General features: G+C 40.1%; 1 protein-coding gene across 2 annotated transcripts in view; it reads left to right on the top strand.

The window, feature by feature from the left end:
• Positions 1-15,123, top strand: part of SMAP2 (small ArfGAP2) — a 51,036-nt gene that overhangs the window by 14,691 nt on the left and 21,222 nt on the right. Inside the window, exons 2-6 of one of the 2 annotated variants that reach the window (XM_040337098.1) lie at positions 3,805-3,938; positions 4,035-4,120; positions 7,607-7,685; positions 10,223-10,306; positions 13,516-13,597. In XM_040337098.1, the coding sequence (XP_040193032.1) occupies positions 3,805-3,938; positions 4,035-4,120; positions 7,607-7,685; positions 10,223-10,306; positions 13,516-13,597 (465 nt within the window). The remainder of the gene's footprint in view (positions 1-3,804; positions 3,939-4,034; positions 4,121-7,606; positions 7,686-10,222; positions 10,307-13,515; positions 13,598-15,123) is intronic. The other variant, XM_040337099.1, reaches the window with a different exon arrangement.

Here is a 15,123-nt window from a genome sequence, read left to right as displayed (position 1 = left end):
AATATGTGCATTTTTATAGCACGGATCGCTGTATAAATCTGAATGATCAAAATAGTGTCAAAAGTGTCTGATTTGTCCACTATGTCATAGTCATGATACCGCCACCACCATTACTATTTAAAAAAAAAAAAAATTTTTTATGAAAATGCCATAAATCTATCCCCTATTTTGTAGATGCTATAACTTTTGCACAACCAATCAATATACGCTTTTTATATGTAGAATACATATCGGCCTAAACTGAGGAAGAAATTTGTTTTTTAAAAAAAAAATGGGATATTATAGCAACAAGTAAAACATACCGGTACTTTTTTTTTTTTCTCAAAATTGTCACTCTTTTTCTTGTTTTATAGCGCAAAAAATAAAAACTGCAGAGCTTATCAAATACCACCAAAAGAAAGTTTGTGGGGAAAAAATGATCAAAATTTCATATGGGTACAGTGTTTGCATGACCGCGCAATTGTCATTCCAAGTGCGACAGCACTGAAAATTGGCCTGTGCAGGAAGGGGTGAAAATGCCCTGTATTGAAGTAGTTAAGGTGAAATCTAGGCAGGCATAAAAACAAACGAATGCATCATTAAATGTATTTCTTAAATTCAAGCAGTGCAAGAATTTGATTTGGTAGTAGCCTTACTTTAGTCTCTGTGCAGCAGGACAGGAGTGTGAGGAGAAGAAGCTGCAGAAGGAGTTCTTGTGGTGACCAGAAGCATGCTGACAGGAGGGAAAAGCAGAGTGGCATAGGAAGGCTGCTCAATTTGCTGTCCATAGCAACAGGCAGGGTGTGTCTGAGATGACCTGGGCTTACAGGATGTTGGTTCAGGGACATCGTCCATCAGACTGAGCACATCTAGTTTTAGTAATCTCTGTATTGAAGGGGAAATGTTGGAGCAAAAGCTATTTTATCTTTAGCTGGAGTTCTGCTTTAATTATTGTTGCGAGAATTTTTTTTTAGGATGGGGTACTGGTAAACAAAAATGCCATTGTGTCTGTTGATGGCTTGATGTAAAAGCCAGGGTTCATCTATTTTAAAGAAACTCTCACCCTTGAGGCAAAGCCTTGACAAAAGCAACCTGCTGGAATACTGCGTTTCCCCAAAAATAAGGCTGACTGTGATTTTCAGGGAAGGCTGCACTATAAGCCCTACCCCGAAAATGAGCCCTATTTTAAAGTTGTTGTTAAAATGCACTGTATTACAATATATAATGTAAACTGTGTTTGTTTGCTGCAAATAATAAATATGATAAATACCTTCCGTACAGCACTGCTCGGTGCTCAGCTGACCCCCGTCCCCACTCTTCTCCCAGCTGTCAGCAGGGATCTCGCGCCCCTTTCTGCAGTGCTCGGAGCAGGTAAGGGAGCTCAATTGAGCAATGGAAGTGCAGAGAAGCGCTCAGCTGATCCCACACTACTCTCCTCTTCTATCTGGGGGGGCCCCCTCCCTGTGCAATACTCGAAGCGTGCCCTGGACTACCCCAGAAAATTAAGGTCCATGCAGGAAGAGAGGCTCGGCGGGTCACGGACACGCAGAGCGGCGCTATAACAAGGTATTTATCACAAATGGATTATAGAAAAATGCACAGTTTACATTTATATAATACAGGGCATTTTAGGATCTTTTGGGGATTCCTGATAGGCAGGGAGATGGGGAGAGAAGACGGCACATGTCAAGCCCTACCCCCAAAATAAGCCCTACTGGGTCTTTTGTTGCCAAAATAATATAAGACCCAGACTTGTTTTGCGGGGGAAACACGGTATGTTCCATTGGCTTCTAAATGGAAGCTGTGCAATATATCTTCTAGATGGAGAGTGGGAATTCTGAGAGCTAAGAGAAGTTTGCAGACCCTTCTAAAGCTTGGATATTAGCAGCAGTTATTCTGGAGTCCCAAAGCTACTTGAGGAACAAACCAAGTCTGTGCTAGCATATTGGCCCAGGATGGTCTATTTGCTAGTAGACTTGGTATATTTCACTATTGACTATCGGATTAGTACAGTAGGTGTGAATGACTGAAACCTGTCTCATTAGCTGACTTTCAGTCTCTGGAAAGCAATTTGTGACGTTATTTCTTAGCAGTACCGTGTGTTATTTAGAGATACTGGATTAACGGTTTTTATTTCCAAGTTTTGCTAATTATCCTTGCGTCATTATGCTGTATTGGTACTACAAATGCATTCTTTCATTGATTCAGAACAATGACTGATGAATTCTTAGCCAAATTGAATTGTCTGAGATTAATTTTAGCCAAATGTTCTTTAGTTGTGGAATTGGAACTTTTCTGCCCATTAGATATTGTTTTTCATTTTAAAAAAGTGCTGATTCCCCTATCCATACACAACACTTCTGCTTTTTTGTTGTGTTCTCACAGCAGGGAGACTTCCCCGACATCGGAACTCAATGATCAGTGCTGCTGGCTATAGCCAGCAACACCAACCATTCAGGAAGCACCCAACGGGCTGGTTTTACAGAAGTGGATCAGTAGATCCACTTCTGTACAGTCAGGGTGTCCATACATCGAAATTGGTGCTGTCGCTTCTAAAGCAAACAAATTTTGATCCATTTATGGCCAGCTAAACAATCGGAGGCAGCAGCCTCAGACCCCATACACACTATTCGATTTTCTGCAGACTTTTGTCTTCAGATATACCAAAACCATATAATATGAGGTCAAACCTTAAGACCCCTTTCACACTGGAGCAGTTTGCAGGTGCTATTGCGCTAAAAATAGCACCTGCAAACCGTCCTTAAACAGCCGCTGCTGTGTCTCCAGTGTGAAAGCCCAGAGGGCTTTCACACTGGAGCGGTGCGCTAGCAGGACGGTAAAAAAAGTGCTGCTAGCAGCATGTTTGGAGCGGTGAAGAAGAGGTGTGCAATACCGCTCCCGCCCATTGAAATCAATGGGACACCGCAGCTATACCGCTGGCAATGCGCCTCCACAGTGGAAATTGGCAGTAAAACACCGCCTAAAATAGCAGCGCTTTACCGCTGATGCACCTCCCGCCCCAGTTTGAAAGGGGCCTTTTGAGTTTCAATTTGTACATGGTTTTGGTAAATCTGAAGACAAAAATCTACAGAAAATCTAATAGTGTGTATGGGGCATTAGATTGACACTTCATATATGCAGTTATGTGGCTGTGAGCACAAGAGGTTGTAGGCACCCTCACATACCAAGAAGTGCTCTTATTTTTTTCAGAAGAAATTCCAGATAAAAAGTAACATTTTTAGAGTACTACTCGGGCACAATTAAAGTGTTTTTATAAAGCCTAAACTTTTTTTATCTTAATAATTTCCTTGAAGTAAGGTGAAAAACATCCAAATGGGCAAAAATAGTTGCTGAGTTCTTATTCTGCGGCTGTCACAATAAGCTATAGCGTACTTTTCCTCTTCATGCTTTTGATAACTGACATTTTTACAGTAATCTTCCCACTAATGATATAACAGTAAAAATAGAGGACATCCTGCACATCCTTTTGGAATATAGGCCCTTTCCTGTTGTTCAAGCAATACATGGATTGCTTTGGGATGTGATAAAAAGCCATACGTTACTTTTACTGAAGCTGCATGATCATCTTGGTGCACTCTTCCGCCCTCTGGTTTCCGTTTGTTTTGCATCTGTCAGTAGTGTGGTCACAAGATGCCTCATTTCCTCCATGTGAAGCAACGTCCCAAATGCAAGATGGGTCAGCAAAGCGGAACAGCCACATAATAAAAAAATAAAAAAAAGTTTCTGCTGCTAAGCAATGTACAATTTACGTTGCCCATACTGTCTCATCTGTAATTTAAAAAAACATTTTTGGTTGTATTTTAGGACCAAGATGGGCCTCTTGGAATATTGGGGTATTTATGTGTATTCGCTGTGCTGGTGTCCACAGGAACCTGGGTGTCCATATATCCCGGGTGAAGTCTGTGAACTTGGATCAGTGGACACAGGAACAAATACAGGTAAGAGAATATCTAACAGCTAAATTGTGTTTTAATGAGAAGAATTGGAGTGCATATGAGAACGTATTCATTTCTCATGCTTTTTTTTCCCCCCAGTGTATGGAAGAGATGGGAAACGGGAAAGCAAAAAGACTGTATGAAGCATTTTTACCTGAAAACTTTATCCGGCCGCAGATAGACCAGTATCCTTTGTTTTAGAAGCTAAACGGAATGTGATGATTACATGACGTGATAGGACCTGCTGACATCATTACTAAGGCTGGCCATACATGGTCAAATTCCGAACAAATTTTCTTTTCAAAATCAAATTGTGTGCGTTTTGTGATCCAATAGTGCCACCATTGATTTTCAAAATTCAACTAACCAAGCCTTTAATTTCACCTCATGTTGCTACAGAAAATAATTTTTTTGTCTGGGAATTTTCTTCTTTTCTTTCTGGGAACTTTCTTTTCTTGCACTTATGTGAATTCTCTTTTCAATTATATTTCTTACACGATTTTTCATCATTGATTAGAAAATCGTTCGTTTTTCAAAAACATTTCCACCATGTGCCACTACTCAATTTCAATAGGCGCACGGAAATCGTCCGTTGCGGTGTCCCACTAATGGTGTGAAATTCTATCAACAATTGTTTGAAGAGATTTTCAAAGAAAATTTGTTTGGAATTCAAATCATGTATTGTCTGCCTAAAGCCTCGTACACACAATCCAATTGTTGGCCAACTGAGCGTCAAATTTTTGTCTTAAGGGCATGTGCCTAGATCTTGTCTTGAATATCAACGGTACACAATATTCGTGCAACAAACATGAACGTAGTGACATACTACGGGGAATTTCAGCTCTTGAGCGCCGCTTCTGATAATTTAGTGTTTAGTGAGCATTGATTCTGAGCATGCGTGTTTGTACTTTTCAACTTTTGTGTGATGGACTTGTGTACTGGCCATCAGAAAATCTGATAACCAACCATTGTCTGGCGAAAATTTTCTAGTTTGTCGTTATCCAACATTTGTTGGCTGAAAGTTGGACAACAATTGTCAAAAGGAGTGTACCAACGGTCAGATTTTAGGACAAAAGTCTGTCAACAGACAATCCCCTGCCAACAATTGCATCATGTGTATGAGGTTTTAGATTCCCCAGCTTACAACCAAATATGTATGCTAAAAAGTGTACTGGGGGCACTATAGAGTAATATGTAATTACACAACTTATCCTATAATATGCAACAACAAGTAAATTAATAAAAGTGTGTCCTGTTGTACGTGATAAATCAATCAATAAATCAATAGTAAATAACAAAATCCCATTAGTACAAACAAAGATACAACATCAATGCTCGAATATCCTCTAGATATATTTCTTGCTGTGATACAAAAACCATCTCCGGTCGTGCAAACCTAATTGATCTTCCACCACCTGGATAATTAGTACGACACCCAATGTGCACAAGTGGTAAATTGTGCTTACCAGACCTGGTTGACCTCTTTAATGAAAAAGACGGTCAGATGCGATTGAGCAGGATAATGCCTGCAGACATATAAATGGACTGGAGCATGTACGATACCTCACCCTCGGAATGTTGAGATTTTAGAACATGGAATACAAACAGAGAGCTTCCATAGTGCAACGCTATTTTATTAAAATGGAATAAAAACACCAGCCAATTGGCTACTCACATAAAGTGTCCTTCTGACAAAAAAAACACTGGCTCTCCCACCTCCGTGGCGGCGTGCGTTCCACCAGCTGCTGACACTATCCAGATGATCGGGAAGTGACGTAGGACATAGTACACATGACCAGGTTCCGCCGCCGACGTACGTTTTGTATAATTACGTTTTCAAGGGGCTTACCTGTTCACTAAACATCACAGTATATGTAGTATAAATAAGAGGAGTGGTTTCAGGTCCACACCTAATTGGCCAATCGGAAGAGAGCAGCCTCAGTGCCGGTTTACATTCCAGTTTCTCTACAAAGGGCTGGCATATTATAAATGGTAACATAATCTGTTAAAATTAGCATCTTCAAATCTCCACCAAGATAAACTTTAACCACTTAAGCCCCAGACCAAAATGCAGGTAAAGGACCAGGCCCCTTTTTGCGATTTGGCACTTGCTTCGCTTTAACTGACAATTGCACGGTCGTGCGACGTGGCTCCCAAACAAAATTGGCGTCCTTTTTCCCCACAAATAGAGCTTTATTTTGGTGGTATTTGATCACCTCTGCGGTTTTTATTTTTTTGCGCTATAAACAAAAATAGAGCGACAATTTTGAAAAAAATGCAAAATTTTTTGCTTTAATAAATATCCCCCAAAAATATATAAAAAAATAGTTTTTTTCCTCAGTTTAGGCCGATACGTATTCTTTTAAATATTTTTGTAAAAAAAAAAAAAAATTGCAATAAGTGTTTATCGGTTGGTTTGCGCAAAATTTATAGCATTTACAAAATAGGGGATAGTTTTATTGCATTTTTATTAATATTTTTTTTTTTTTTTTACTACTAATCAGTGATTTTTTTTTTTTTTTTTTTTTTTTTTTTTTTTTTTTTTCGTGACTGTGACATTATGGCGGACACTTCGGACAATTTTGACACATTTTTGGGACCATTGTCATTTTCAAAGCAAAAAATGCATTTAAAATGCATTGTTTATTGTGGAAATGACAGTTGCAGTTTGGGAGTTAACCACAGGGGGCGCTGAAGAAGTTATGTTTCACCTAGTGTGTGTTTACAGCTGTAGGGGGGGGTGTGGCTGTAGGAGTGACGTCATCGATTGTGTCTCCCCTATAAAGGGGATGACACGATCGATGCAGCCGCCACAGTGAAGCACGGGGAAGCCGCGTTTACATACGGCTCTCCCCGTTCTTCAGGTCCGGGGACCGATCGCAGGACCCCAGCGGCGATCGGGTCCCGGAGCTTCCTAAGATAGGTCTTTTTCATTAAAGAGGTCAACCAGGTCTGGTAAGCACAATTTACTACTTGTGCACATTGGGTGTTGTACTAATTGTCCAGGTGGTGGAAGATCAATTAGGTTTGCACGACCGGAGACGGTTTTTGTATCACAGCAAGAAATATATCTAGAGGATATTCGAGCATTGATGTTGTATCTTTGTTTGCACCAATGGGACTTTATTATTTACTATTGAATTATTGATTGATTTATCACGTTTAACAGGACACCTTTTTATTAATTTACTTGTTGTTGCATATTATAGGATAAGTTGTGTAATTACATATTACTCTATAGCGCCCCCAGTACACTTTTTAGCACGCATCAGATAGAAGTCACATACACTTCATCACTTTCTAGGGGAGCAGCTTGGCACACATTGTGTGTTTCGGACCTTTACATGGGCACCCAAATTATTGTTTATTAATATATATATATATATATATAATATATATATAATGTGTGTGTGTGTGTGTATGTATATATGTGTGTGTATGTGTAATATATATATATATATATATATATATATATATATATATATATATATATATATATATATATATATATATATATATATATATATATTTTTTTTTTGGGCGCGGAATTGTTTTTTTTATATTTGAACCAAATATGTATACCGATTGTGGCAGGAAGTTTTTTTTTTTTTTTTTTTGTTATTGCTGTGAGTTTTGCGCCTCTGTTTCTACCCTTAACATGCAATCTACAGAGCAGTAGAGACCTTTATTAGAGAGAAGTATGAAAAGAAGAAATACATGGATCGCAGTATAGACCTCAATGCATTTAGAGTGAGTATTGGTGTAAAACATGCACAGTTTAGTCTGAAGCTCAGTAGTTATTTACTCAGTGGTGTTTGTAAACTTAATAGATATACCTAGCGTTACTGAGGCTACAGAGTAGCTGCAAAGCTGTACGCTGTTGACTGCTTTCAAATAGCGCAGCAGTGACTGGTCTTTATTAAAGGAAGCTCCTGCACAGATGTAAAGTTTCACACTGGGTTACTGCACAGATGTGGAAGAAATGCACAAAGCACACCACGATTCAAGTAAGAATACACGTCTCTTGTATTTAGGCAATCTTTGCTTGTACTGGAGTTTGGCTTTAACATGGTCAGCCTGCGTTGCATCCAGGAGCCTTGGCTGGACTCTTGGAGCATGCGAAGGGCCAATTAGAATTCAGCAACTGCTCTATTCAGCTATATATAGGTGTATGTTTTAAACAGTGTAGTAAGAATACATATCTTTTGTTATTGAACAATCAACTCTTATGTAATTTAACAGTCCATAACATCATTATGTGTATACTGGAGTTGACCCTATCAATAGATCTGTTCAGTACTTTAGCTGGGTCTTTGGTATGCTCATGTCTCTTTTTTTATTTAAGAGGAACCTGTCATGGTAAAAAAAACAGAAGTTGCTATTGCTGACATTTGTGTGCACCGCAGCTGTCTTTTATATTTTACCTGGCTACATGTTTTTCATAGTCAGTGACTTGTTAGCAATGAGAGAGGTGACAGTCCCAAAGAGTAAACAACGTTGGGTCCATAGTTTTATTTATTCTGACAGTTTTTTTTTTTTTAAAGCTGAGGTATGGCCAAAAATATTTTGTACATTTGCACAGTATAGCGCCATACACACTGGGCCTAAAAATAAAAATGGTTCTTTTGGCAGACAAAATGCTTAAATGGAGTGTTTTTGTACAGGCGTTAGGGAGCGTTTAGGGTTTTTGTACAGGTGTTTAAGGAGTGTTTAGAGTTCTCCCCCCACATCACATATTAATTTTTTTTTATTTTATTTTTTTTAACTCTAATTGCTAAACTCCTCCATATATTCATGTAATCGTCCTAATGTGCACAAACACGTAGGATAACAATTGAGCTGCTTCTACAGACAAAACAAAAAATTCCTGATGGAAGATTTATTTGAGAAATATAAAGCTTGATGAACAGAACAGTTATAGGAAATAAAAGAATGTTATGATAATGTATTGACTGTAATTTCTGATGATTTTAAAGAGACCCTGTCACTAGATTCGCTACAGTTAACCAATTGCGTATGTGCAATGTTTAAAGTATCTACATACAGGACCCCAGCTGCTAAGCAGATTTAGTTGTGCTGCTCCTCTCTGAAATGACTTCCTGGAGTGTCAAAACCAGTGACTTCCAGACCACCCACAGTCACTCCCCCTACTAGCCCTTCACTGTAGCTGCTAAACTTCTTTTTAGGAGCCGTTGGGGTTTTTTTTTTTTTGTTTTTTTTTTTAAGCCCCTGAACTCTCCTCTGTTTATTATGTGTCCATGTACTTGTTTAGAAGAGTTTTCAGGCAGCTGAGTTTACTGGCATTTCTCTAAAAGCACAAAAAGCGCATTCAGGACAAGAGTTTACCGGCGTTTAAAATGCCAAATGCGCCTAAAGGCTAGGCACGTTCGTCACTTCAGCATTTATTTAATTTCAGTGGGCAGAATTTTTATTCTGTGAAATAAATATAAAATTCTTCGAAACCGCACGCTTAAACTGATTTGAAAAATGTAAATGTGAGGATTTTCTACTGCTTTAGGGCCCTTTCACACGTGCGGACCGTTCGTCCGTTTTTTCATACGTCCGTTTACGGATTAAAACGGACTGCAATGCTTTCCTATGGGATAGCGAACGTTGGCGGATGAGCATCAGCTAACGTCCGTTAATATCCGTCTCCGTTAAGCTCCGTTTTGGTGAGTGTGTGTCCTGAAAAAAACGGAACGGACGAAAAACGGATGTTGGCGGACGATCCGTTAACATCTGATCCGCTGACATCCGTTTTTCATCAAAATTCATTAAAAAATGATTAAATAAAGTTCTAAAAAAAAAAAAAAACGGTCCTATATGGATGAAAACGGATGGAAAACAGACGTCAACGGATGAAAAACGGAAGTGAAAAAGGATGAAAACTGATGTTTACTGACAACTGATGATAAAAAAACATGACTGAACGGATCTAATGTACGGTCCGCACGTGTAAAAGGGCCCTAACGCCTGCTGTCAGAAAAAATCTCAAAGCATGGAAGAGCACCATCGCCTACATTAGGACATCCGCTTTACTATTTGCTATCGCTTCTGATCTCATGAGATTAGTTGATGCGTTGATGCATTACATATGGCACAAATGCAATTAGTGAACCATGTCAGTTTGGTGACAGGGTCTCTTCAATTTTACCTTTTTTATTGACTTAAATTATGAATTGCTATCAATCACATGATTGCAAACCTTTGAAAGCCAGTATTCTTATGGAGAGACAAACACTTGGTCAAGAATTCGGTATAGCAAAAATACTTGTATTTTAAAACAGAAAGAGAGAGAAAGCAAGTGGAAGAAATCTGAGTCTGCTCCTGAAATAAAGTCAGAGCCCATCATATTTGAGAAGGTTAAACTGGTAAGTGTGTCTTCTATGCCCTGTATTATATAGTATAAGTTTATCTTAGAAAAAAATCAAATAAATTAAAAATTCATATCTTGTAGGTTAAAAAAAAAAAAAAAAGTGTGTTTTTTTTTTTTTTTTTTTTTTTTTTTTTTTTTTTTTACACTAGGCACCTGCAATGCAGTAAGTGAAATTTGGTGAGTGTGTGTCCTGAATGAAATGACACACCCTATTTCCTTATCTGTTACATTCTTGCTCTAAACCAGGGATCTCCAACGTACGGCCCTCCAGCTGTTGTGGAACTACACTTCCCATGAGGCATTGTGAAACTGACATTCACAGATGTGACTAGGCATGATGGGAATTGCAGTTCCTGAACAACTGGATTGCCATTGTTTTGAGATCCTGGCGCTAAACTTACATTTTGCACCAGGTGGGCTTCTGTAAACTCTTTTTTTTATTTATTTGTTGTCCTTTCTGCATTTTGCAAGATGGGCAAAATAAATATCAGCTCTTATCCCACTTAGATATTTGTACCAAGGTTCTAGCGTGCACTCTTAAAATTGAACTAAGTTATATCTGAGCACCACAGATTTTAAACGCAGTTTAATACATTTTTAAGTTTGTAAACCCTTTAAAAAAAATGAAGGCATAATGAGCTAGTATGCATAGCATACTAGCTCATTAAGAATTGCCTTAGATCGAAGCCCCCGGCAGTGGTCCCCCCCCCCCCCTCCGGCGGCGACACCTGTTCCGGGGATATCACAGCTTCGGCACTGATTGGCAGGAGCAGCAATGACATCACTACCGTAAATGCACTTGGGAGCCACCGGTAACGGCACACGGACTCAAGCAACGGCACACAGGTGCCGTTGCTTCAGTTTGCCCCAGTGCGCATGATGACATCGGCACATACAGGGGATATCTCCTAAACTGTGCAGGTTTAGGAGATATCCTGGGTAGCTACAGGTAAGCCTTAATATAGGCTTACTTGTAGCATAACGTGGTTGTAAAGGGTTTACAACTACTTTAATATTCAAAACAAACTTGCCCATTCATCCATGTCTCCATGCTTTATTTTGCTGAGAAATCACTTTAAAAAAACACCCCTAGCATTATTAGCCACGGCCATCTTGAGAGAGGGAAGATGATTTATGTAGAATTTACATCCATCTGCTTTTATCTGAGGCATGCAGGTAGGAGGGTGTGCTTGGCTGAGAGAGTTCCCCCCCCCTCTTTTCAGATGAAAGGCGCAAAAAAAACCAGAAGGCAACTTAAAGCGGTGGTTCACCCTAAAAACTACATTTTTTTTATTCCACTGCCCCCCCACATTACAATTCGATTAAGGCTCTTATTATTTTTTCCATGCTGTACATACCTTATTACAGCAAATTTACACGTGCATCCGGGTTGCGAGTCCCGCGGGAGTAGGCCTTCCTCACATGTGTTTGATTGACATTTTGCCCAAAAACGAGCTCCCCCCCCCCCCCCCCCCCCGTCGCGTAAGCCGCGTCACGATTGGCGAAAGGAGCCGAACGGCGATGCGCATGCGCAGTATAGCGCCGACTCGCCGTTCGGCTCCTTTCGCCAACCGTGACGCGGCTTACGCGACGGGGGGGAGCTCGTTTTTGGGCAAAACGTCAATCAAACACGTGTGGAACGCCCACTCCCGCGGGACTCGCAACCCGGGTGCACGGGTGAATATGCTGTACTAAGGTATGTACAGCAGGAAAAAAATATTAAGAGCCTTAATCGTGATGGAATGTGGGGGGGCAGTGGAATAAAAAAAAGTTGTTTTTAAGGGGGAACCACCGCTTTAAGAAATGTAGGAGATTTTTTTTTTTTTTTTTTTAATGTATACCCTTCTGTCTATTTAATAATGCTAGCAGCATCAGGATAAAAAATATTTTATGTTTCAGAGATTCAATTTAAAGTAGATCCAACCTGATCACTAAAATATTAAGCAAGCTTGCACATTCAGTGCAATTTCAAAAGTTTATTTTCAATTTTCAACTCCCCAGCTTTCCTTAATACCTGGTGATGCTGTCATGGGTCCTTCTTCAGGCATATCCTATTTTGGGGTGACAGCTGTGTCTCAACTGTACTCGTGCATTGTCGCTGTCACAGTTTATCCCGGTGGATCCTACAGGTGGCTGTGCTGACATATGTTGTGCAAATACAGATTCTTGTTTGGCCAGAAATAGTTTGTAGCAATGGTTTAGGACTACCGTATTTGCCGGTGTATAAGGCGACTGGGCGTATAAGACGACCCCCTAATTTTACAGTTTATTACGATTTTTTTGCCCGTACTCGCCGTATTAGACGACCCCCCCTTCCAAGGCTTCCTACGCTTCATATTTCTTCCTTCTGGAGCCACAATTTACTACATCCGAGCACCTTACCCGGTGTATAAGACGACCCCTACTTTTTGGCCAGTTTTTTTAATCGTAAAAGGTAGTCCTATACGCCAGAAAATACAGTATATGCGCAACCAGGGGCCCTCTAGAGGTTCCTTTAGCAATTAACAATTTTTGACTCTCAAATACTGTACACAACCACTGACACCAGTATTTTTTATTTTTTAGCCATCTGTAAGAGGGGATTGTTTCCACTGACCACCAGTATAATGAGCATTCTCCATGGCCACCAATGTAAGGGGGAACATTTTCGCCAACCGGCCGTAAAATATGGAATACAATTTTCACAATTTCCCCCCCCCCCCTTTTTTTCTTCTCTCCAACGTTGTTCTCCTTTTTTTTTATTTATTTTTTTAACATTGCATTACTGTATAGAGCAGCCACGGGTGTATTGTCAGCTTTACGTGCATAGAACGTATTTTATTTTTTTTTGCACCAAAAAAAAATCTTGCAGTGGGTATACGCTCTTTAATTGATCATGGATGTCGGACATCTAGGAAGAGTAGGGGTACACAGACATACAATGTGATCTAAGACCAGATGGGGCAAGAGTCTATAGACACTCATTTAAGTGCTTTAATTAGTAAAGGTCTTGATTTAGTAATTTGGTGTAAAATTATAAGAGATGCATTTTTGAGGTGGTAAAGCAAAGGCAAGCATTTTGCTCTTTGAATCAGTCAGTACTACAGAGCATTGTTGCAGACAATATTACAGTTTAATGCGTGTAGTATTCATTACTGCTTTTTAGTACATTATGGTGAAATAGTTCACTGTGTAAACTTGACTATTGCCCTGTGTCTTTTTTAGCCACAGAAAAAGGATGAAGCTCAGGCTCCTAAGGTGTCTCCCCAGAAGGCAGCAGAACCTGTCGTAGATCTGTTAGGCCTAGGTGAGAAACTATTCGATCATTCTCTCTACTGTCTGTTGTGTTTCTATTTTAAAGTATACATATGGCTAAAGATAGACTGTAATTATAATACTCCTAGGAAAATAAATCAGAATTAACATATTTTGCAAAGTTGTGTGTTTTTTTGTTTTTTTATTGTAGAGCCTGAAAATAGGTAGCATTGGACATCTTGAAGACATTTACAATCATCTGGCGTAAAAAGCATTTGGAGTAACAATCAGTTGAAATTTAAAATAAAACTATGGTTTTAGGCTGTAAGCTTTATATATAATATAACAATTTTTTTTTTTTAGGTGTTACTATAAATATAAACCCAGTTTCTCTGTGTTCAGCCCTGCCAAGCTGTTACATTTATTCTCTAGTGTTTTAAAGCAAAAAAAAAGTTTTGAGTCAATTTAATTCAGTTAGACATAATTAATATAATCATCTAGTATTTACTTTTTCCCAAGGCGTCTTTCAGGACAGCACCTTGAGACATAGTGACTCCACCCACAACAACACGAAACACCTTCTTCCTCCAGAAAGGGAGGTACCTCCCTAGCATACCTCAGTTTTTGTGTTTCCTCCGGCTGGAGGGAACATCTTCGGGGGGGGGGGGGGGGAGTCAGTACCTCTCAGGTGTTCCTGAAAGAAGGGCTTCCCTCTTTTTTCCTCCTATACAGTCGGTCCTCCCGGCCAATCCGATCGGCGATGGTGCCGGGCTCCTCTTCCTCCTTCAGTGCTCGGGGAGATCCGAAAAACGCGGGGATCTAGCGGCGTTCATACGCGCGCATCGTCGACATTTTGGCGTGTCCAGAACAGATCCCCGGGTTAGCGCAGCGTCGTTTCCGGCGTGACGCAGGGGGCAGGACCGAGGCTGGGGCCTACTTCCGTTTCCGGTCCGGTGCAGTGGCACTAAGGGAGTTTGGAAACGGCGTGGAAGCCACTGTTCGAACGCTGTACACTGCTAATGGAGGTCGCAGAGATTACGCCGGTGGGGACAGGCACCAGCAAGGTTCAGGTAGGAGGCAGCGGTTAAAGTCTGCCTTTTCTTTTACCTGTAATGTTCGGGTCTCTTCTCTTTTTTTACTATACCCCCCTAGTGGCAAGGGGCCTGTCTGGGCACTGGAAGTTCACTTTCCTTTTACTAGTGCACCTGTGAGGGGGGTTCGTCTATGGAGACCAGGTCTCGCTAAGAATTCCCCTGCTTTCTCCCCCTTTTTTCCTTCTTTCCAGGTCAAGAGCTCTGACCCAAAAAATAAATGTCCTTCGTGTAGGCCTTTTCTCAGGTCTCCAGGTCCACTGATCTGTCTTTTGAAGACATGGGGTCCTAAAAGACCCGATGGACAAACGCATGGATCTCTTATTAAAAAGATCTTGGAAATCTATTATGAATAATTTAAAACCCGCTATGGCAACAACGTGTGTAGCTAGAAACTTAGAATTTTGGACTAACCAGCTGAAAGCCCATATAGTGGCGGACTCACCTAAACATGAAATTTTTGATTCTTTTTCCACTCTATCCTCTG

Source organism: Rana temporaria, chromosome 2 (assembly GCF_905171775.1).
Source record: "Rana temporaria chromosome 2, aRanTem1.1, whole genome shotgun sequence".
Lineage (NCBI taxonomy): Eukaryota > Metazoa > Chordata > Amphibia > Anura > Ranidae > Rana > Rana temporaria.
The sequence above is the reverse complement of the archived record's forward strand: the minus strand, read 5'-3'. Positions and strand labels throughout refer to the sequence as shown.